Genomic DNA, 23536 nt, shown 5'->3' on the forward strand with positions numbered 1-23536 from the left:
TTTCTATGAAGGTTAATACAAATCCTGAAAGAAAAGATGTGAGAGAAAATGGGGAGAGAGACAGACAAAAGGAAGAGAGTGGGTGAGATGTGTAGGATTTTAAGTCTATTTTTACAGGTAGTCCAGGGAACATGTTGTATTGTCCGTCAGATTACTTTGGTAATTGTGAGGAGCCAGACGTGACTGGAGTGTTCCTGTTAACGTCACACAAAGAAAATCACTGATACCTCAAAGAAAGTAAGAGAAGTGGAGTAAATCACTATTTTGGATTATATAATGTATAATTTCTACTGCGTTCTTAATTCATTTGAAACTATTGCACCTCTGAAACACAGCCGGTTTGTCAGTATTCTTGTTCAATTGAACATAAAAGGGATCAAAAGTCACCCAGGAATTGTTTATCTATAAATAGCCAATGTTAGACGGGCTAATGGTGTTGTGGCCTTTTATAATTCACATTTCCCTACGGCGCGTCTCCACATCTGGATGCATCCTCTTTTTTGCATGATGTAATACCAACACATAACTGTACAAAACAAAAAACAAAAAACAAAAAACCTCCAGGACATAATCACATCGTTTGAATACTCCTAATTATTCAGGAGATGAGCGGTCACACACATAACCTGTTGTATCAACTCTCTCTGGCCCGTGATGCATCTACAGACACAAATAAACAGTTGGCGTCATCAACACCTACCTCTACTGGGAAAACAATCTGCAGTCGGGTTTTCTTTTTAATTAATAGGACGGAAATTGATGAAGGCTTGGTCAGAAAAATGCAGTTTTCTGCAGCAAAATACTGCATATATCCTACCTTACACAATGCAAACAATTAGACCTGTGGTGTATGCTCATATTTATTGTTTAGAAAATTATTAAAAGGTTGGATAATAGAGCATTTCATAGTGGGTGAGTATAGGTTTTCTTAAATTATTTTATCATATATCTACTGAGAAAGATATGCATACAAAAGTTTCAGAGTTGATCAAAATTACCCAAAATGGCATCACTCATTCACAAATTCACGTGTCAAACCAGAAAGGAACACATTTATTTTGTCAACATTAGTTTTCAGCTTGGGCCTTGCAGACCAGCAGTGCAATCTCTCCATGATGTGTCCATCCAGTTTAATCCCATGTTTAGAACATGTATGTTTCTCTATGACTGTGGGTAAAGAATCACTCACAGGTGAACTATAACTGTCGATGTTGCGGTAAAACAGGGTGTAATTTGTCTTGAAAGCATTGGGTGGAGATGGTTTCGGGGTTCTTACATGTAATTCTGAGGAATTACTTATGTTACAGCGGAAATAGGGTTATAATGAAAATATCAAAACAAATATATTTAGATGATAAATAGTTTATTTGTTACTGATGTTGGCAGGCATACGATGTCTATGGCTCAGCCATTGACAAGATGGGATTGAACCAAAAGTTAGTACTTGTGTGTGTGTGAGCATGAGTGTAGAGTATTGTGTGTGATAAAGGTAAATATATCCTTCCAAATCCCTCCCAGCAAATCGCGCCCTGGAATCACCAAAGAGATGCAATAGTCCACATCAGCATTTATCTTTTCTTCCAGGTTGACCTCGTCATCTGTGTGATCGTCCAGCTTCTCTTTTTCCTCTCTGAGCATCTCTGTGTCCGATGCATCACAAAGTAAAACACTGAGCGCAACTGTCACCTCCGTCTGTCATTCAGCATCCTTAAAGGATATTTATGAGATCAGTCGGACTCTCATCCTCCTTCCTCCAAGTCTGCTGTAATCTTCACCTAAACCTTTGGGGCCTGAGGCTGGTTAGGAGGATTGCTGCTTGCATTGGTTGCATCAGCAGGATTTGAAGGGACCTGAAGTTCAATTTCCCTTGAATTCGTTGTTTTCTGTGTTGCGGCTTCTTGATCCGATTTTTGAAACTGTCGCCTGAGGAGGACGATGACAGCAACGATGAAAAAATAGGAGGAACCACTGAGGCAAGTGATCAGACCCAGAAAGATGAACCTGTGAATTGAAGAGACACGAACTAAAAGTTAAAGCAAAGATACGTCATGATGTAGGTTGCTGGTTTTAGATCTAATGTACATCATCAGTCATGAAGAAAACCCAAGCAAACTCATTTCCAATATGATGTACCTGTACATGTCTGAGTCATACATGCGACACGCCCCCCTGCCTCCACACTTCTTGATGGACCACTTGAGGCAAGTTGAATCAATCAGAGCTCCGAAATATATGGGTGCAGGAATACCACCTACAGACAAAAAGAAACCGTCTCAACATTACAATGGTGAAATATTTTGCTCACAATTTCACTTATTCCGAGTGCCAAACATCAAGTTAACCAAATTTCTATAGTTCATTTAAAATATTTTTTTGCACTAACTGAGTTCACGCTGTCAACCAAGAGCAAATCAGGGAGGGTAAAAAAAAAAAAGAAAAGCCATGTGCCTCACGTAGGCCTGATGTTAATGAAGCTTACCAAGAGTCCTGGTTACCAAGGCCTGAATACCAAGTGCAAGGGACTTCAGCTCTGGAGTGATACATCTGCAATCACAAACATTAATATGTACTGTATATGTCATCATCTCAGTAGCTCAACGGATCAACAGATCAGCTTGTGATGTGATGCACATAGTTTCGTTTTTTATTTTTTACAGACATTTTTTTTAATCAAATTCCCCAAACTGCTGTTTTTTTTGTGTCATTCTACAGTGTAATGATTGTTTTCACATCAGAGAACACAATAAAGGAAGTCCTCTGCTCATTGTTCATGCCACTTTCCATATCCATGCTCACATTTTTTTACATCTGTTTCACAATCTTTGTGATAAGATAATAGCTCTTTTGTCAAACCTGAACTGTGCATAACACCCAGGCTACATGGAGCCCTATGATTGTCCCTAACCAGCCTATGGGGTATGAAATTATGTACGTAATTTATTCAATATATCTGCAAAACATGCTAAGAAATACAAGTTATCAGGGTGAAAACAGTAGCTTATCACAACTATGTAATGCTTTTTAACAACAATATGTATTCATATTGAGGAGAAATGAGAAGAAACCTTGACTTGGCTCTCCACAGTAGTGTTTGCTTTTCATGTGGCGCATTCAGAAAAATAATTGCCCACCCCTGCTGTTGACTGGGACTGAGATTAAGTGAGTGAAATCAAAGTTTGATCAGTCTCTTTCAACTCTCTGTAAGACAATTTAAGTGCACTTCTATTCATTTTTAAAAAAACACAACACTATTTAAACCCAGAATGTTTTGCTCATGTTGTTATGAATCTGCATGAACCATTGACACAATAGAGAATGGACCTGATGGTGTTTACACAAGATTTTGACATTCCCATTTTAATATTGTAGCAGAAAAGCAGATGCATCAGATCCATAAAAATGGTGGTTGTTCAATTTTGGTGAAGCCGCACTACCTGAAAACTCAGTTTACTATTTTCAGCTATCAGCAGTAACATTTGTTGAGTGGAGACAAACCATGTTTAAATCACTGTAAACACCTTGTCCTTCTACGTCATATCATTTGGATCATTTTATGGCCGGATTAAATATATTTTCTGTACAAATCTGTTGAAAAAAAGTGATTAATGTTGAATAAACGGCACTTGAATGTTAGTCCAATTTAATTTTACCTCCATCTCAATGTCACAAATGTCCCTGAAACACCTCAAACAAACTGGTGAGATTTGGTATTTTCATTGCGTTAGTCATATTAAAGCGGTGGTTGAGTGATGACTCCTTTCTTTTAAGAGTTACACTGCAAAAACGGAATATGCTGTATTTCAGCCTCTCGGTGTAAGCATGTACAGACCGAATGATGACCATGTATCCAGGTGTAGCTCCAAGAGAGTTGATGAAGGAGCTGAGGACAGATATGGCCATGTAGGAGGTGAAACTGCGGCTGCAGCTCTTGGCATGAGGGCACTGGCCCAGCTTCAATGGCATGCTGCTGCCTTGCGGGAACGATTCAGACACACAGCTACAGTTGTGAAAGACCTGGGAGAGAGAAAGAAAATGCTCACACTCATAAGCGGGGATGCTTTTTATGGAAATGTATCTGCGAGACTTTGTTTTCTCACCATGTGCTTGCCCTGCCCACTGGAACTGAGGCAGCCAGCGAAACATGGCGAGATGTAAGTGATGCCGCTGTCTGAGCAGACAGGGTCCCACTCCTCTGCGGAGCACGAGCAGTCGCTGTTACACTCGGAGAAGAGCATTTCTCTGCTGTACGACGCGCCACGCGTCCTGCAGGAGGCAGATTTTGGAAAAATAGTAGGAAAACAGTACAAACGTTGTGGCTGAGCTGTGGTCGTCCTCTCTGAACTGACCCATTGTATGAGACGGTGAGCCCGGCCACAGGTAGGTTATCACATTTGGTGCCAAACTGCAGCAGCAACAGGAGGTACGCCAGGAAGGAGGTGGCGAAGGAGAGCTGAGCCCCGGACACCACGCTCAGCTTGTACCTCTTCATTAGTAGTCCGCCCAGGAAGATTCCCACTGCTACGGCTGGGAGATTCAGCACACCTGGTTTTGAAAAATACACTGGTCTGGACATTTGTTCGATAAAGTTCATTGAAATTTCCCTGATTGATAGATATGGGCTGACTTTCACTACAAACTGTTTAATTGTTCTACAAATACAATCTTTTAGAAGTTCACATTATTACTTCAAAGCAAGAAAAACCCTTGTCACGCTCCTGTGTGTCTGTGAAGTTTTTCTCTTGCTCTGATTCAAAGGTTTACACGTTTTAAGTCAATTGGTGGCTTTACATTATACGTAGAAGTTAGCCCGACAATCTGTCTCTATGTGAGCGCCATGACGGGCCGGCAACCCTTTCAAACTGTACTATACAAATTGTTAAGTGTCAGCTGGGATTAGCTCCAACACCTGCAAAACTAATCCATCCATCTTCTGGAGGGGAGATTTACATTCCGAAAAAGAGAATGTTCTTAAGTCACCAAAGGTCACTCGGAACTCATTAACGTCCTAATCTTGTACATGTTATATATTCAGCTTATCTACTTTGTAATATGACATATATTACATTCGAGGTAGACATTATCTTCCACACACAACTTTAGTGGTTCATATAGTAGACATATAACAGATACATTTGTTAGACTATGCAGGATGTATATTTACATGATTTCAGCGTCTCTGGTTGTTATAAAACATAAAACATTTTCTTACAAATTTGGCCTCCAGAATGCACCAACAGCCCTGGCTTCTATTCATTTACAAATACATTTTTGATCAAAATGAAAAATACAATCTAATGACCAGATTTACCTATGAGGAAGTTCGCCCTGGATGCGGACTGTCCAAATTGTTGCTCCATGTACTTTGCTTTGAAGGTGAACATGCCGATGAATGAGTTGAACTTCAGGATGCTCCCACAAAGAAGAAGGAAGTACGCCGGAGTCCCGAGAAGACGCTTCAGCGAAGGAAAAAATCCTGTGCAGGGACATCTAGTAAAAACAATATAATCCAACGTTCATACACAAAGAGGAACATTGGCTCTGCTGTACCTTTGGCGATTTCTGTGAAGTTGAGGTTGTGGTTGTTATTGAGCGTGTCCTCTGGTGCTTCTGTCTCAGCTTCTTGGGTAGCGGTTAGTTTTTCTTCTTCGCCCTCCTGCTTGGGCAGCGAGCGGGGCAGGAACCAGAATGGAATGCTGGAGATGAGTAGGAAGACGGAGGACACGAGAAAACCCAGCCACCAGGCACCCACCCATCGGGAATCTCTCGGTGTGATGGTCACGCTTTCTGCATGAACAGAAAAAGTTTTCAAAGAGTCCAAAAACAAACAAAAAAATGATTTCACAAGTAATTTCATTCTTTTAGATAGTCCATATTGACCAGCCAAGCTTGGGACAACTTTATTAATCACTAAGTTCGATCAGGTTTCAGTCAGTGGTCACAATTGCAATAAATATGTAAAAAAAAATGGTGGAAAAACTTCTAAACCCAATACTGTGAAAAGGACAAGTTTGGTAATCAGAGCAATAATTACAGCAAATGCAAGGTCTTGACTCTGTTTCAGCTCCTTAAAGTCTTGGTCTTGGAAAAAGGTTACGATAACAAAGGAGGTGTTACACATTACACAGGATGCACTGTGTTTAACCTCGTGTCATAACAAACGATGCGATTGGTTTTTTAGTTTTCCTATTTAATCCAGTGAATCTAAGTAGATTTATGTTGTCTGGAAACTAGATCTTAGTCAACTTTCAAACATACTCCGGTGCTTGTCAGTTCGAGTTCAAATAAAAGCTGGTTGCATCAAAAACCTTCAAATATTGACTAAACAGAGGATATCTTCAGCTTCAGTACTAATGCAGCATGTTTGAATATATGTGCACCACAGAGGAAATCCTGCTGCTATTTTGACTCCTTTGTAAATAATTAAACTGGTAAAAATAACAATGATCCCACATGCACTGCATTCAATTTAGCCCAGCTCATTGCATTGCCGCCCAGCATGCACTTTGTGTATCTTTTAAAAGTACATGTCGCAATAAAGTTTGTATGTAATCGAGTATACATCTTTTTTGGGGGACATAAGAACAGAAAAAGCAGAGAAAAATGTGATCTGTCAAAGAAAGAAAATGTTCCATAATTTCATATGAATAAGAGGAACTTGTTCCGATTAACATGAAGTGTTGAAAATACTACTGTGAGTTCAGATGAAGTCAATCTGCAAACTCTTTTCAATAAAAAAAAAAAAAAATCTTCCTCTTGGAGGTTTCCTTTGCTTCAACACATGTGAGTCACAGAATCTCGCTCTTCTCACGTGCCAAAAGATCTCAGCTGAGGTTGATGATGACACCGTAGCTCCCCTCTCCCAAAGTTTAAGGTCACCATTGCTTTAAGTGAACTAATTTTGCTGTTTCACAAATAAATTATTGAGTGTGAGAGCACATGCACAGGAGTCAACACGGTTCCTCACAGGGCCTGTCAGTAAAGTCCTCACTAAGCTGTTCCGACAAGCGCCCTTCCTGTTTTCAAGGTCGAGTTGTCAGACCTTTTCACCTTGAGCAGCAGGATTGGTCTAGACAGGGTTTGACCACAGCTCCAGTCAGACTTTCTGGTGTCTCCCATGTGATAATCTCACCTCAAAGTCCTGAAATAATTATACAAACCTTCAAAACAAATGCATTACACGTACCCATATCAACATATCCAATGTCAACGTATAGTTTGGCACAATAGGAGCCCAGAAGGAATCCAAACATCGGGCCAAGGAGGGTAATGGTCTGAAGACAAGCTGCAACAAAATCTTGATGAGAACAACCTTTTATATGAGATTTGCACCTTTGAAATCTGAAATTGTCACTGATATCTTACCGATGTAGAAGGGGGAATTTTCAGCTTTAGAAAAGTCGTCAATGTAAGAAATGCCCAGAGGTGTGACCGGCGTTTCTCCAATCCCACGCAAAGCATTCCCCAGGAAAACGTAGATCCACATGTTGGAACCGTTCTCCCTCGCACAGGCTGCAAACACAAACAAGGCAAATGTTGAGACAGATATCCGATAGAAATACTTCTTGAGGATATTGATAAGAAATCATTTGCCATTTTGACTGTATTTTTAACAAGACTTTGCTCCACACATTATCACAGCTTTAAAATGTGGTGGCACAGAAAACACACAAAATAAGTACAAAACCCACAAGAAAAATACAAAAGCTGCAGCACAAATGCAAAACAACACAATTTACAAAAGTTGCCGCATCAATGAAGACACTCGTATGTTTGAAAATCATCATTACTGATGATAGATATGAACATTTGGTATTCATAGAAAGAAACAAAGTAAACATTATATCAGCATGTCGCTGTCATTGAGAAACAGGAAATAATGTGTTAAATCTCATGTATGAATACAAGCTGGTGTTGATTCAGTATCTGAGGACATGGGTTTGAGTTGCATAACACTACATTGTATTAAAGCTCTAGATTGTATTCATTTGAAAATACTAAGCTGAACAGGACCGATGTGTTGCATCTTGTGGGTACAAGGCATGTTTTGTGAGAACAAGAATGAAAATGGCTCAACAATAGAGGGACTGCAGCAGCCTTTCATCTGAAATCTATCACAGGGACTGGAACATGTCCAAAACTGAATGAGCCACAAATATTACCAATGTGTGTTTCCTTATTGATTTTGTGAGGCCTCATGGTCACAAATAATATTCTCCCTGTCTTTGTCTGTGTTTCTTTCTCCAAATCAGCTCTTTCTGTCCATTGCTGCAGCCCGTTTCCCAGACCTATTATTGCTGCCATTGATGTGACAGTTTAGTCTTTGTTTAGTTGTGGTAGAAAGACAAAACTGTCGAGTTAACTGTTCATGTTGATATGCTCAGGAGCTGTGCAGATGTAAGGCAGTATGTACACTGCATAGGAGCTGAGTTGCTGATGTGAGTGGACAAAAAAAGCATAATATTGAAGATAATATAAAGGTTTTCTGGCTGGGACACACCAGCCACACATTTTACAATTTATGCAAGCCTTTTAGGAGTTGAAGAAAAGCCCCCCAAAAATGCATCCATGATAAGATAATAGATCATTTCCTGATGTCTGTGGCGCTTATATACTAATTGTTAGTTATGGTTGCACAGGACAAAACGCTATTCGGATTCTATGTCAAAAGGCGAAAGAAATCGGCGAATGAAAACGTCAGCAACCTGCTTTACCTGTGCTGTCCTCCACCGAAGGCTCGACTGCGATTTCTGGCACCTCCGGTGTTTTTAGCGGGTCCACACAGGCCGCGATGTTCACGCTGCTGTTCTTGGAGAACTGAATGACTGTGTCCGGCTTGTAGCTGTGAAAACAAGGTGGTGCAACAAAGGGATGTCAAACCACAACACTTCAACTTTCACACAGATCTGTAGATGTTTACCGTCCCATGGAGAAATGTGTGAGGCCAGTGAGTAAAGCTCCCACGGCCATGAGGAAACAGCCCACCGCGATCAGTCTGGGCCGATGCAGCTTCGCACCGAAATGGCTGACGGCAGCGAGGAACAGCAGGTTGCCTGCCTCCAGGGAAGATCGACCAAAGTAGAGACACAAAGATAAACTGGGAAAGTGAGAAACTCTACAGTGGAAGTGAAAAAGAAAGCGATCAACGGATGGTACCCATTTCAAAGCTGCCGTCGATGAGTCCGACGTGCGTGCTGGAGAGGTCAAAACGTCTCTCTATCTGAGTGATGGAGCTTTTCATGTACGATCCTGTAAGGGCCTTGGAGAAATAGGCGAAGGATAGTGCGATGATAAAGAGCTGCAAAAGATAGACAGGAAAGGAATCACTCTTTAAATCATACAATTACACCCTCTGAATTTGCTCAGATGGAGATCAGGACACCTTACTGTATGGTTATTGTTATAAACTGCGATTCTGTATTTGGCTGCAGGGTAAAACATTATGTGCATCTGAACGAGAGAACCTCCTCTGCAGTCTCCTCTTGTTGTAAACCGTGTGGGTTTCCCCATGTTTTTATTACATAATGTCATTCCTATAAGGGATTATTAGAGTTCCCCTGCCATTTATGCTATAGAATCACTTTTCATTGCATTAATTGCACAGGTTTTCATCCACAAACAGTCTGAATAATATAAATCAGCTCGTCAAGGTTGTCTTCATACAACAGTGAATTATATTTAAAAGAAAATCACATAGATCAGTTATACGGAGATTAAATAATCCTATTTCGGTCTGTTTGACTTGATCCATTATTGTTAATGTTTTGTGTTCTCTGTGAGGGGGATACAGTTTTCAACTGTCACGCAGAACTCGTCATAACACCTGTTCGCTCAAAAAAAAAAAAAAAAAAACCACACAAAAAAAAACCTGATGAGAAAACAAGAAACCTTGATCACTTTCAAGTTTGTTAACGCCAAAGGTGTGACAGTAATGCATTTCGCTGTTATGTGTTATCCTCAGTGCTGGTGAAATAAAAGCACATAAAAGCACATAAAAGCACATAAAAGCAAACACACACACACACAGACTTGTTTTGTTTTGTGAAAACTGTTCCATTAACTTGCGGATGATTACAGCTGCAATCAGCCAAGTCTGAGCTGAGAACTGATGCATGAGTGTCTGTCAAAACCCAGCATCCAGAGATGAAATTTGGCTTGCTTAGATTTTTTCGAAAATAACTCAAAATTGACACTTCCACCTACTTTACAGGAGAACGCATCTCGGAAAATGTTTCTCAAATGACAACAGGAGACATACGACTCACATTGTGAGCTTTTATCCAACCATTGTCTGCACAGTTTCAGCCTTTAAGATCAAAGAGGATTCCAGCTCACACTTGGTGGTGGTGGTGGTGGTGAGGGGATGGGGTAAGGGTGGGGGCTGCCAGTGCTGCACAGAGCAGACAGGACACTTTGGCGCCATTCAGATTGACCAGCTACCTGAATCCTGCATGCGTTTTTGAAAAGACCAAATCACCCTTCACACAGCTCAAGCATGCACAAATGCCAGCTGGGTAAAATTTCAAACCTGGAAAGTTCTTACTGTAAACGGAAAAACAAAAATTTTAGCTGCAATTTACATTTGAGAGCATCAACCTACAGGTGCTTATACAAAAGCAACCAGCAGATGAGCGTGTGAGTACTTTGAGAGTGGAGATGCTTGGGAGCTTCTTGGTCTTCTGTTCGGTGGGGTCACATAGAGCCAGCTGGCTGGTCATGTTGCTGGCGTTTGGTGTCGGGTCTTCCATTGTACACTCGCTGTGTGTCAGTCCACCACCGCAGAACTGCAAATACAAAATAATGAGAGATGAATTCAGATGAGGGACAACATGATGCATGCTAGTTACTGATGGCGAACTTTTAGTTCAAGGTAGCTCACAGGGGCAGCTGGTAACTTGCACAGCATTTTTTTTTTTTTTTTTCAAAATCGCAATAATCACCATGAAAGTGTATCGAGACAAGTTTCATTTTTGTAAAATCAAACAATTACTACCAGAAATGACTACAGTCTGGACATAAAGCCTTTCTTAATAGTGCAAAATACAGTGAAATGTTCCAAAAAAAACTTCTCCTATAGGTGTTGCATTATGGGTGTCTTTGGGTGAAACACATGTTTCCGGGGAATGCAAAAGCGCCCTGTACTGAGAAGAAAGAATAATTACTAGCTGATTTAAGGGAGCTGCTTTGATAAGCTACGAACAAGTGTGATTTTTTTTTAATAAGAATTAGTGACAACCACATCTGAAATGGCTTTCATTAATTTTGACTTGAATTAGTAATATAATGAACAATATTGTCTCATCTCAAAATACTGGCCACTCTGAGGAATAAACATTCAGCTCAAAAAATGTCTCATTCAAGAAGTAAGAGATTTTGTTTTTGTTTTTTGGGGTTTTTTTTTCCAGGAATGGGGAGTATTAAAATATTGAAAGGACAAAGCCTATTTCTTAATCATTTCAGTTAAGAAGCAACTCTTATGGAGCGAAGGGAAAACAAAGAGGTGTTACCTGTGCAAACCCCACAAGCTTCTTCCTCTCGGGTCAGTGAAAAGTCAGGTGCGGCGGGTTCAGTCCATTTCAGGGAGGAAATGAGATCCTGGTGACTGTAGAGACTTCAGGAGCTCTAGAGGAAAGTGTGAGGTGGAAAGCTAACAGAAAGTTAGTCTTTTTCTTTCCAGTTCATAACTCTTATAATCCCCCTCTGGTTAAGACGTTAATACCCCCACCCAAAGAGGGTCTCAGCTTGGTTCTAATGTATGATTCATTCTTGACCAGCAAGTAGCCTCAATTACATTGAGAGGAAAAGGGAGAAATCACTGCTGCAAAGCAAAATGTGAAGTGTATCAATAAATACCTGGTGCATCTCCAAGGCCTCCTCCTCCTCCTCCTCCTTCTTCTCCTTCTTCTCCTTCTTCTCCTTCTTCTTCTTCTTCTTCTCTGTCTCTTAAACCAGCTCTCTCCAATCTCCCATTCTCCCGTCTGAAGGCGAAGCTTTTACATGGAACCGGCTGAACAAAAGGCCTCGCACATTTTTATTCTGCACACATGCCAGCCAGTCGTGGAGGGGGACAGCCACAAGAGGACAAGGGGAGGTCTGGAGAAGGCCAGGGTGGGGAGGGTTGGCAGAGGGCACAGATAAGTAACTTCAAACCAATCTTGTTGCTGTAGTTTGTTTTTTTCCCCCCTCCCCAAAAGGTAAACAATTAGTTGCCTATTATCAAAGCAGGTCTGAAGTAATGTTGGTCAGCACTATGGATGTCCACACTTCCTAATGGCTGCGTAAAGACATTAAAGGTGAGAGAGAATCCCAGCAGGTTGCATTCAAGGACCTCTCTATTACTCCAGTGTCCACAGAGGGAGGCAATTTAGGCTGCCAAACAGCAGGCTGCACAAGCAGCTTTGTCCCCTCAGAAATTCCAAGGATTATGATTAAGAGCCTTCACATTCCTGCACTGCAACAGTGAAAGACATGTTTACTACTGTACTTCTCTGAAAAAAGGCTGGAAAGATTTTGAATTCCTTTTATCACTATATATCATATTTCAGGCAAGAATGTGCTGCATCACTGCATATTTGACCAGTGGCACCTGTACCTCCCAAATATATATTGGGATTGAGATTTTTTTTTTTCAGGAAGATATTTCCATTCTATTCAATTTCAGCCTTAATAAATATGAATTTCTTGATTAGTTTGGCTTCACTTAAAGTTAAGAATGCTTCACTTAAATAGAGATAAAGAGCACTGGATATTTGTTTTGTGTGTGTACAGCACGGCCTTCTGGTGAAACCACATCATGAGAAAAATGATCTATTTGCAGTATTTCTGTTTAAATCACAATCTGTTTTCTTTATCATCAAAACTGCATTTGTTTTTACTGATTCATTGAAAAGCATGTTTTCAAATGAACAGAACTTAAATTAAATTCAGCTATTATATTTCAAAACTGTGCTGTGTGTGTGTGTGTGTGTGTGTGTGTGTGTGTGTGTGTGTGTGTGTGTGTGTGTGTGTGTGTGTGTGTGTGTGTGTGTGTGTGTGTGTGTGTGTGTGTAGATAGATAGATAGATAGATAGATAGATAGATAGATAGATAGATAGATAGATAGATGATAGATAGATAGATAGATAGATGATAGATAGATAGATGATAGATAGATAGATAGATAGACAGCCTTTACCATTTACTATCACATACAGATGTAGTGCAAATTTTATTGTACAATTATTTATATTAAATCATTTTTGTCATTTTGAAGTGAGACATTAAAAATGAGAACAGCAAATAAAAAATATAAAGAAATAGTTCTGTGACTCACATGAAGAGCCATTTAAAAGGCACTAAACCTTTGGTTTAGAGGCGTGTCAATTTTTTCAACTTTTGAAAATAAGCTGTTCAAAAAAATGACATTGTCTTTGTATTGTGTTGACAAAAATTCAGAAGAGCTTCATAAAAGACAACTGGGTTCTACAGTGACTCCATACTGCCACCTATTGCACAGAAGAGGTATGTCAATTTTACACACTGCACCTTTAAAGCATAAAAAGTAAGCTGCCTCTTTTCCCATGTATTACCAAGTGAAACACACATCGGATGATGTGACTCTAGTTCAGACAGTTCTACTTGTCAAATAACCACAAGGTAAACACAGAAAGATCAATGTTTCGTCATGCATGTTATGTGATCCCGAACTGGAGCTTTGAACAAACAAGGCTGGCAATGATTTTTAGTTTTACAAAGAAAACAAAGAATTTCTTTAGAATTCATGGGATGAGAGGAACTGTGGTTTGCTCCTGATTATCTGTTTAAAGGGTTATGGGCTTAATGGGAAATGCAGAATGCTCAGGGTGAAGGAAGATATAAGAAAAGCTGCTCAAGAACAGTGAATTTATCCGGTTCACCGCCAGGAGGTGCTAAAGCATTCATTATCTTGATTGTTGATTTGTTTCAGCCCACACTGAACTATGTCACAAGTGAATATAAACTCAAACCAAAAGCATCTATCTTTAAAAGTGTGTGTGTTGAAATAAAATAACAAATTAAGATTTGCATTAAAATACATTTTTATTGAGCAAATTAAAAACAAGATAATCAACAAAAAAAGAGACCAGAAAAATGCAAAAAAAAGAAAAAAAGTTACAAAACAGAATGTGATCTTCAACATACATCCATACAAAATACAAACGGTTCCATCACTAACAGTGTAAAAAAAAAAAAAAAAGAAAAGAAAAGAAAAAGAGGTAAAAGAGGAAAATCACAGTAAAATCCAGCTCACATGTTGAATCCAAGTGAACTAACCCTAACCCTACAAACACTGCTGAGTTTGCTCGTCATGTGAACACTCGTGATGACCTGTGGGGTTGTGTAAAACAATGTGATGTAACAAGCTGTGGCACCAACTAAAGTTACCCGTTCAACATTATATACTCGTCCAATACAACAGTAGCCTCACTTTACCTTGTCTCATTGTTTCCCTTTTATGATCCATATTATCAATCATAAAAACGTGTGTTAGAAAAGAAAACAACTTTGTGAGGTCATAAAATTGAGAAAATGACTGTTTGATCACCGAGACGAGTGTTCAGCAGTCCGGGATTTGGAGTCGAAATACTACACGTGTTTTAGAAGTCATCAAAACACAGCACAACAGCAGGACTCCAGGATTGTGAAACATGGTCTTAAAGCTGCAACACAATCTCTGAAAGGCATTCGTCGACCTAATCCCTTTAGGCAGCGCTGACAAAACAAGCACTGTGAATTCCCAGTTTCAGTAGAGTGTGTGAGCGAATACATTGATTAAACAACCAAAGCAAAACAACATCGAGGGTAATTCGCCCTGAGATCTCTCTTTAAAATCATTTAATAGTCAATGCTTTAAACGAAAATGCCCTTTTGGATAATCATTTAGATTTAGAAGTGCCAGTAGAAGGATCTTTCTTGCCTCTGTGTACATATCCATGATCTGGCTGACACTATTCTTGAAGCAAGAAGATTGTTGTTGAAATCACAAGCTACTGGAAAGCACAACAAATCTCTAAAACTAAAGATCGCATTATTAAACATATATCATTTAGATGCATACATGTATCTCTCCATAGGTAGCACTCACTGCAGCTACTTCCTGCACAGGATGACTGCCTGTAAAAACCCTCAGCGCAAGTTGCTCAAACAAAACACTTCCAAAGAAGAGAAACAAACCCCTTGTTTTAATCCCATCTTTAAAAACTTCTTGCTACTCCGATGAGCCATATTGTGTGTCGTAAACATTGTGGGCTGAGCTAAAAAAAAAAAAAATCAACAAGTTACCATATCATTATAGTCACGACCTACTTTGAATGTTATACCACTATACTGTCATCAAATGTATAATAGGGCATGAGCCTCGACAGTCAATCTCCAGTTAGACCAGTGAAATGGTCCCGACAGAATGCTGCTATGAAGCCAGACACTTGGTAAACCTAAAATCAAGTCTATGTAACGACTGTAACCAACCACTCTCATGAGAAAAACCTTGAAATGAAAAAAAAAAAAACACATCCAAAAAAGTCAAACGACTCCTCCATCATGACATGTATGTATGTATGTATGTATGTATCAACCGGCTGAATCTTAGTAAGAAGCTGAATAAATGAAGAAATAAATCCTGAAATCGGAATCCGGTGTCGTTCTGATCAACAACTACTGGATGTGCACTGTCAAGGTTTGTGCTGCAAAAGACTGCTTGTGCAATTTTAGTGTGTCCAAGTTCACTGCTGGTATTTTACCAATGGACGGTGTGCACACAAACCTGGAAGCATGGTTCAAAGGACACTAAACATGTGCTATTTCAGTAGTTGGCACACTTGCAGGTAGGACCTACTGTGTTTTGTATATACGCAGAGGAAGAACGGATGACAGTTCTATGTTGCTTTATGAAATATATGTGACTAATCACATATCTTGTCAAGAAACATAAATGAATAATGTTCTGAAACGCACTAACATAATTAATAAAGGTGTCCGTTCAAAACTGTCTTTCTTAAGTATTCAGATGCATCATTATTATCCCGCGGACATATAAAAGTCATTACTCTAGTTGAAATATTTGAAATGTGGAGTAAACAAAGAGCAGTTGTCGGGGTTTTCCCATCATGTCTTTCAAACAAACAAACAAAAAAGTAACTAAAAGACCAACATTGCTGACAATGTACCTTTACTTCATTTGGTCCAGGCAGAAGGAAGCATGGTGGGAAGTTGTCAAACAGCAGCGCCACCACACTGAAGCACCTTAAATGGTGCTCTCCTTGTCGTCGCCGCACGTCTCCAGGGAGACGCCGACGATGGCGTGGCCGTTACCCACCCCGTTTGCCGCCATTCCCTCAAGCTTGTCCAGCTTCTCCTGTCTCTTGGTGATTGTAGTGTACAGGCCTCCCCACAAGAAGTTGCTCAGGACGTAGAGAGCACAAGTCAGTCCCATGAATCTCAGCCTGGAAGAAAGAAGAGGCAATGAGAGGGTCGTGATTCTTCAATGCGAGAAACCGTCATGGCACTGGTGTTTAACAATAACCGGCCCCATGCTTGGTGGTAAAAGTTACCTGAAGGAGTGGGAGTCGTAGAGGCGGCACGCTCCGACTCCTCCACACTGCTTGGTGCCCCACTTCAAGCAGGTTTGATCGATCAAGGCCCCAAAATAAATGGGAGGAGGGATCCCACCTAAAACAAATTCACAAGAATGATTTGTTTAATTCATTCAGAGTTGGAGGAACATTGTGTTTTTTCAGTCACGGTTCCTGTACATACCAAGAGTTCTGACGATCAGTGTCTGCATTCCCAAAGCGAGAGACTTCAGGTCAGCCTCGATTGACCTGAATCATCAACAGAAAGTCACGATGTTATATGTTTATAGCGACATATCTGACACATGATTAAGCATCAAAATAGAATTTACTATAGTCTCTGATTTAAAACACTGTGTTACATTATATCTCCAGGTATCTGTGCTTTCATTGAGTGTCTTTGGCACTTCCCACGTTTTTCACAAACGTCTTTACATTCCTCTCTTTACATTCTGAACCGTCTTGTTTTGACCTCCACGAGGAGGAGGCGGAGTCATAGTAGAAGGATCGAAAGCAGCTGACAGTCACAGTCATCGATTTTATGAACGATTGAGTTACATCAATTATGTTTCAATATAAATACAATTGAGTCAGAACTCAATTTTAAATTGAAACCAGGAAACATCATGATTGTACATTTACCAAAACTACATAGATAACTTTATATAGGCTGTGTGATCTTTTATGATTCGATGAGTTTTGCGGCTTCGGAAGAATTTGGTGTGAATTTTTGCATCAAGATATCAATCAATATCAATAAGTTAAACAATTTATTTTTTTTAAAAGTCCCTCGAGTGAGCTCTACTGAAAACAGTTTTTGTGCCTGTACCTTTAAATGCTTTATGAGGGGTATTTGTTTTCTAGTAGTGTTTGCAAGATGAAAAAAATGGCGTCAACTCGTAATTTCAGGCCCCGTTTGCGCGACAACGAATACGAGTGTATCCACAAAACTTTTAGTTGATCTGTGTGAGCAAATCCCTTTGCTTTCGTGTCTCTCACCTGAGCAGGACGATGTACAAGGAAGTGCCCCCGAAGGCAGAGATGAAGGAGCTGGTGACAGAGATCGCCATGTAGATTTTGAAAATGTGGCTGCAGTCGTCCTTCCGGGGACACTGACCCAGAACCATAGACCTGTCTGGAGCCGCCGTCATCATCTCACTGATGCAGCTACAGTTATGGAACACCTTCAAAAGAAAAGCCCGTACGATGTCATTCAGCTGGAGCTGTATGGATTGGTTTGGTTCTAAAATTAAAATATGAAGGTGGAACCACCTTGTGATACAGGTTTAGTTTTTTAAGAGCTGAAATAATTACCGTTAAGGCTTTAGCAGAATACTTTAGCGCGGCAGACATGTTTGATATGTTCATATTATTTAAAGAGCATTTTGGTGGCATTGAAATATTGGACTTATGAGGGAAAACACATGATTGACTGGAGAAATTATTTCCTGATGCACTTTAAAAAAAAAAGTCCTTAATTTAATGAAATGGGAACTAATTAGAATAAAAACCCAACTTGAGATTGCCAGTAAAAAAGGCTGCAAAGCAAAAGCATCAAAAATATCAAACTGTCTAGAACACAGTAAATGTCTTATTCTGTTTTGTTTTTTTTGACAAGTGTAAATCAACAGTGTTTTACAATCTCAACACAAGGAAAGGTCCCGGATCCCAGTTTGTTCAGGGTCTCCGTTGTGACGTCTTACCATGTCCTTGCCGGTTCCATTGGAGGATTGACATCCAGCCAGGCAGGGGGAGACATACGTCATGCCGTTGTGAGCGCACACCGGGTCCCATTGCTTCAGCGAGCAGGAGCATCCCATGTTGCACTGCGACAGCAGTGACTGGTTGTTGTAGGATATATGAGGAGCCCTGGTTGAACAGAGGCATTGACACACACACACACAAAGGCTTATTTATTCCCATATCTGGATGAGATCAGAAAAAAGTCCTTCCTGCGGCGGCGTTCATAACTCACCCTTGGTACGAGACAGTGAGACCTGCCACTTCTGCCTGGTCGCAACTGATGAAAGACTGAACAATCAGCAGACAACAGGACAGGACAGAGGAGATCATGGCAAGTCTGGCAGCTCCAACGATACCCAGCGCCAGCTTTTTCAGGACAAGTCCTCCACCGATGATGCCCAGGGCCACTGCTGGCAGGTTCATTATACCTGGATGGAGGAATGAATGGAGGATCAATGCAATAGAAATGGAACCAGAAAACTTTGGATGCAATTTTGTGTGTGCCTGCCGCTCGCTGCTGACAATACAGAATGTGTAAAAGTTGAAGTGTCTTTTTTTTCCCCCACCTAAATTCCATCCACTTTCAATGGGAATTTTTGGGGGAAATGGTTTTGAATCGAATCATTAACAAAAGTCAGAGCACACTATTTCTGAAATTTCGGCATGTTTTGTGTTTTGGATAGTTTGCAAAGCAGATGCTATAAATGCTAAGAAAGTTGTAAAAAATTGAAAAGTAAAGAAGTAAATAATTACTTATAATTTCAAATATTGATTGTTTTAAAATCTTACAATATTGTACAACACAGAACACAAATTCTCCAGGGAAAATTTCAAATTTGATGCTTTTCTGTGTATTGTAGACATCAGCAGTGCAGAAATGATCACATTGTTTGTCAGTCCATGAAGCAAACTAAAATCTTGCAATCTCTGCAATTTTTTTTTCTCCAAAGCTCCTGCAATTTTTCAGTGTTGGAACCAGTTGCTGAACATTTAAAATGCCATAAAATCATCTAACATTATTCTCAGTAAAACTTCCAATGAGCGCTAACAGGAAACTATTTGACTTGTTTATTTAGTACAATTTAGTAGTAAAATTTAGACTTTTTGTTAAATATAATGGATTTTTATTTTATAAATAAATGAATAAACATAAAAGAGGGCAGCTTAAATATATGAACTACATGCTGTATGTACTCTTTTCTCCAGCTACCTCTGTTCACTTTTTGAAAAAAACAAATAAATATGCAGACCTAGTAAAGATTGACACTATTACAATTAGTTCTGCACTGCTGGTCTCCAAGAAACACAACAATTTAGTGAAATTGTTATTTTCAGTGGACAGTTGCTGTTCCGTTCTCTACATTTTTTTTTGGAAGATTTTATAACAATCCAGGGTTGAAATAATAAAACAGTTTGTTTACCAGCGATACAAGTGAAAAGTCATTAAAATGCTAACTTTAGTCACTTTACTCGACAAACACAAACACATTCAAAAGAAAAGGTTGCACAGTGGGCTATTTACTGCTTCCAGGTAAAGTTATCTTTATCAATCACAATCACACTTCCTTTCAACAACATCATTGTTCCTCGGTGTAACAAACGCAGGGAGCGCGGGGGACTAGTTTTTCCTACCGATGAGGAAAATGGCCTTGGAGGCCGCCTGGCCGAAGACCTGTTCCATGTACTTTGGCTTGAAGGTGATCATGCCGATGAAGCCGTTCACAGCGACCAGGGACGTCAGGACCAAGAGCACGTAGACGTTGTTGCTGAAGAGCCGCCTCAGAGACGGACCCATCTCTGGTGAAACACAACGCAGCGTTTGAGGAATTAAGTGTTACACAATGGATTTGCCATTGAGGGAGAATGTGGGTTATCAGTCCTTTGAGGAATCGTATGTCACCTTTAGCCATTTCCTTGAGAGAGATTTGCTTATCATGCTCCTGGTCATGGACTTCCTCGTGCAGGAAATTCTCCTGCTCAGCCACAGTCCCCTGCTCTTCGCCCATATTCTCCTCTTGTTTTGCGCGTTCCCTGGGTATGAATTTGGGCAGGAACCAGAACGGGATGCTGGACAGAGAGACGACCGCGCCGGTGACGATGAAGCCGAGCCACCAGGCTCCCACCCAGCGAGAGTCCTTATAGGTGATGGTGACTTCATCTGGAAGAAAGAGAACGACAATGACAAGGGTTATAAGAACGATCATATCAATGGGATGTTTCAATGTTAGGTTATCTGTAGTACAAACAATTATACTGAAGCATTGGTAACACAAGACAGTTATAAAGAGGCGACTTACCTAAATTCACAAAGCCAACATCCACGTAGATCTTGGAAAGAAACGACCCGAGCAGGAATCCGCCGATTGGGCCCACGATTGAAATAGTCTGGATGATGGCTGGAAAAAAAGAAAAGACATGAAAATGAATATAGGTGAATCACGGGGAATGACAGTGTAACTCTGGAGACTGTGAACACTGTTATCAGTCACCATTAGCAATTCTATCGGCGGCTTTTGTAAATGGTAATGTGAAGTCTTACGGCGCCGCACAGTTTTTACCACATTTACCTTGAAAAAAGTAATCTGATTACTGATAACTTGTTACTCTTTTAAACTCATTACTGTGGTCATATGATGGTCGTCTACTGCCGTCACTGGTGGCTAAAAGCCAATATAGCATAGAGAAGCTGATTAAAACAGAAATTAATACAAATAATTGTTGCAATTGGCGTGTGGAAAAGTTGCTAACCGATGTAGAGAGGAGTGTTGGCTTCACTGGCAAAGTCATCGAGATACGATAAACCCAGCGGCATGATGGGAGTCTCTCCAATTCCACGGAGCATGTTTCCCAGGAAGACATAAATCCACATGGAGGAGCCGATTGCCTGTTCGCAAGCTGAGGAGAGGCGCAGCACGTTTAGCGTCTCGATAAGTAAAAGAGCAAAGAATGAACCAAAGTGGACTGCAGGCGTGTGACATCCAGAGTTTCATCACAAGTGGCTGTGGAATACCTTTCCTGGCCTCGGTATCAGGTGGCCCGTCAGACAGGCTGTGGTTGGCCATACAGGGAAGGATTTGCTCAGTGTTGTTGGAGTCAGTGCTGACAGACACGCTCGTCTCATACTTGTAGCTGGAAAACAGTGGGAAAGATTCACATATAGAGTCATTGACTTTTTGCTGTAAGAACTGCGGTTTGTTTACATGCTACCTATACATACTTCTATATATGTTAACTTGGTAGATAGAAGCAAAATTTGTTCATAATTGAATTGATGCATGCAGCCAATTAGCCATACAATAGCTGCTATATCATCCTCAGAGCGAGAAAAAAAAAAAGACATTTAACCTCTCGTTTCTGTTGAGTTTGCTGAAGTGCAAATCTATCTGCGATGTGTAATTTTATTAGCATTTAGCTATTACTGAATCAAATGCAAAAATCCTATATTTATTTGTACACATAAAACCTGTTATGTAGTAGCTTCATCGGCATGAAATAAAGCTCCACTATATTATCTGCCCTTATCTCAGTGCTGATAAGTGACACGCAGAGGTGGGAAAGGAGGCCAAGCTCTGTATGGGTTACTAATACTGTTGTTTTGCAAGCGAGACCTCAATGTAATACTATGCCCCTAAAACTGTATACATCATACGATTCAGAAGGTGGGCTGGACGTGTATTCGGTAATGTTACGTAGGCCAAACAAGGAGTCATCTGTGTGCTTACAGGTCCTGGAAGAAGTGAGGCAGGGCAGTCATGAAGTTCCCGGCAGCCATGATCAAGCAGCCAACACCAATCAGCCTTGGACGATGAAACTTTGAACCAAAGTAGCTCACAAAGGCGATCACCAGCAGGTTACCTAAGAGAGGAAACAATTCAACCAGAGAACCTCCCGAATGCGTGGACATTTAGTCATTTAGAGCTTCATTTAGCAGCCAGAGCTCGACCAGTCAACACAGTTATCCCATGTTAAATAATAACAACTTACAAACTACTTTGCGCTTCTTTCAATTCGTCACATCGCACAGTATTGATACTGTAAACATACAGCCTGTATCAATACAATTTAAATGCATTGGGACTTGATGCTATTTTTACACAAATATCTTTACTTTGAGCTGAAGTGTGAATGTTGAACGTCGATCAATAATTGGAAACAGTACACTTACCCATTTCGAAGCTGCCATCTATGGCTCCTGAATGAGAGCTGGCGATGTCAAAGCGTCTCTCTATCTGGGTGATGGCGCTCTTCATGTAGGCTCCCGCGAAGCCTTTGGCGAAGCATACGAATGACATAGACATCAGGAAGAACTGGAAAACACAAACACACACACACACACATTGATAGTTCAAGCCAGTTCAATCAAGCAGTAAGTGGAATGAATGAATAAATATGACTGCATATCCACTATGGACTTTATTAGCAGAGAAAACAAATGCCATGTGTATGCAGCCACATAGTCACAGTTAAAGCTAGAGCCAGCTAATAAGTTACAACTTTTTCAGGTTGAGAGGATAAAAATGTTATATTTTTTCTTAAGAAATCAGCAATGTCTGTTACAATGCTAATTCAGCTCTGATCTGGTCTCAGTTTTTCACTGTTATCAACTAATATACATAATATCCCGCAAGCCTATGAAACAGACTTTAATTGAAAGTTGAGAAAATTGCACTGATTATGATGAACTGTTTTTTTTTTCGGAGCGAGGCCTACGACAAGCAAGGATTTGTTGTCGCAAAGGTCACCAGTTCAATACTGACCTTGACCAGTGTAAAGCATGTCGTTGGTGGCTGATTCTCCATGACGCTGCTGCTGTGGAGCCCAGAGGAGCAATGAAGGCAACGCAAGAAAACCTGTGAGTAGACAACGAGGTTATGGACATTTGAAAGAGCTTTGTGCAAGTTTGTTTGCTTTACTCTTTTAAAGTTTATTTTAAATTTTTTATGTTTTACCTAAAAACACGAAATATTTCCTTTTATTCCCATTGTCTTAGATATTGTTTGTAATTGTTCCATGTGGAAAGCTGACTTTATTTACCAAACAATGTTAAATCAATGAAATGCAGAGCTACTATTACTTCAATCGCCACTACCTTCATTTTTACAATGCATACAGAAAGTCAGCATTTTACATTAATGATCAGCAAACAGACTGATCTGTCTCGATAGGCATAATTGTAAAACGTGGACAAATGTTGAAAGTAGTTTACC

At 40.2% G+C, this 23536-nt stretch overlaps 2 protein-coding genes across 2 annotated transcripts; both read right to left on the minus strand.

Moving 5' to 3' along the window:
• Positions 1-1775: 1775 nt before the first annotated feature.
• On the minus strand, positions 1776-10715 carry LOC308146676 (solute carrier organic anion transporter family member 1C1-like; the record flags this gene model as incomplete). Its single annotated transcript, XM_080518579.1, has 14 exons — positions 1776-2001; positions 2134-2251; positions 2480-2544; positions 3830-4014; positions 4098-4263; positions 4347-4542; positions 5309-5473; positions 5548-5784; positions 7184-7282; positions 7363-7509; positions 8712-8839; positions 8918-9050; positions 9154-9295; positions 10641-10715. 14 exons carry the CDS (start codon positions 10713-10715, stop codon positions 1776-1778), a joined length of 2082 nt encoding a protein of 693 aa, XP_080374705.1.
• A 5543-nt stretch (positions 10716-16258) lies between these two features.
• On the minus strand, positions 16259-22621 carry slco1d1 (solute carrier organic anion transporter family, member 1D1; the record flags this gene model as incomplete). The annotated part of the gene is made up of 13 exons (XM_080518580.1): positions 16259-16457; positions 16566-16683; positions 16771-16835; positions 17586-17770; positions 18290-18455; positions 18562-18757; positions 19962-20126; positions 20230-20487; positions 20627-20725; positions 21078-21224; positions 21340-21458; positions 22052-22184; positions 22495-22621. 13 exons carry the CDS (start codon positions 22619-22621, stop codon positions 16259-16261), a joined length of 1977 nt encoding a protein of 658 aa, XP_080374706.1.
• Between the last annotated feature and the right edge of the window lie 915 nt (positions 22622-23536).

Source organism: Blennius ocellaris (assembly GCF_963422515.1).
Source record: "Blennius ocellaris genome assembly, chromosome: 22".
Lineage (NCBI taxonomy): Eukaryota > Metazoa > Chordata > Actinopteri > Blenniiformes > Blenniidae > Blennius > Blennius ocellaris.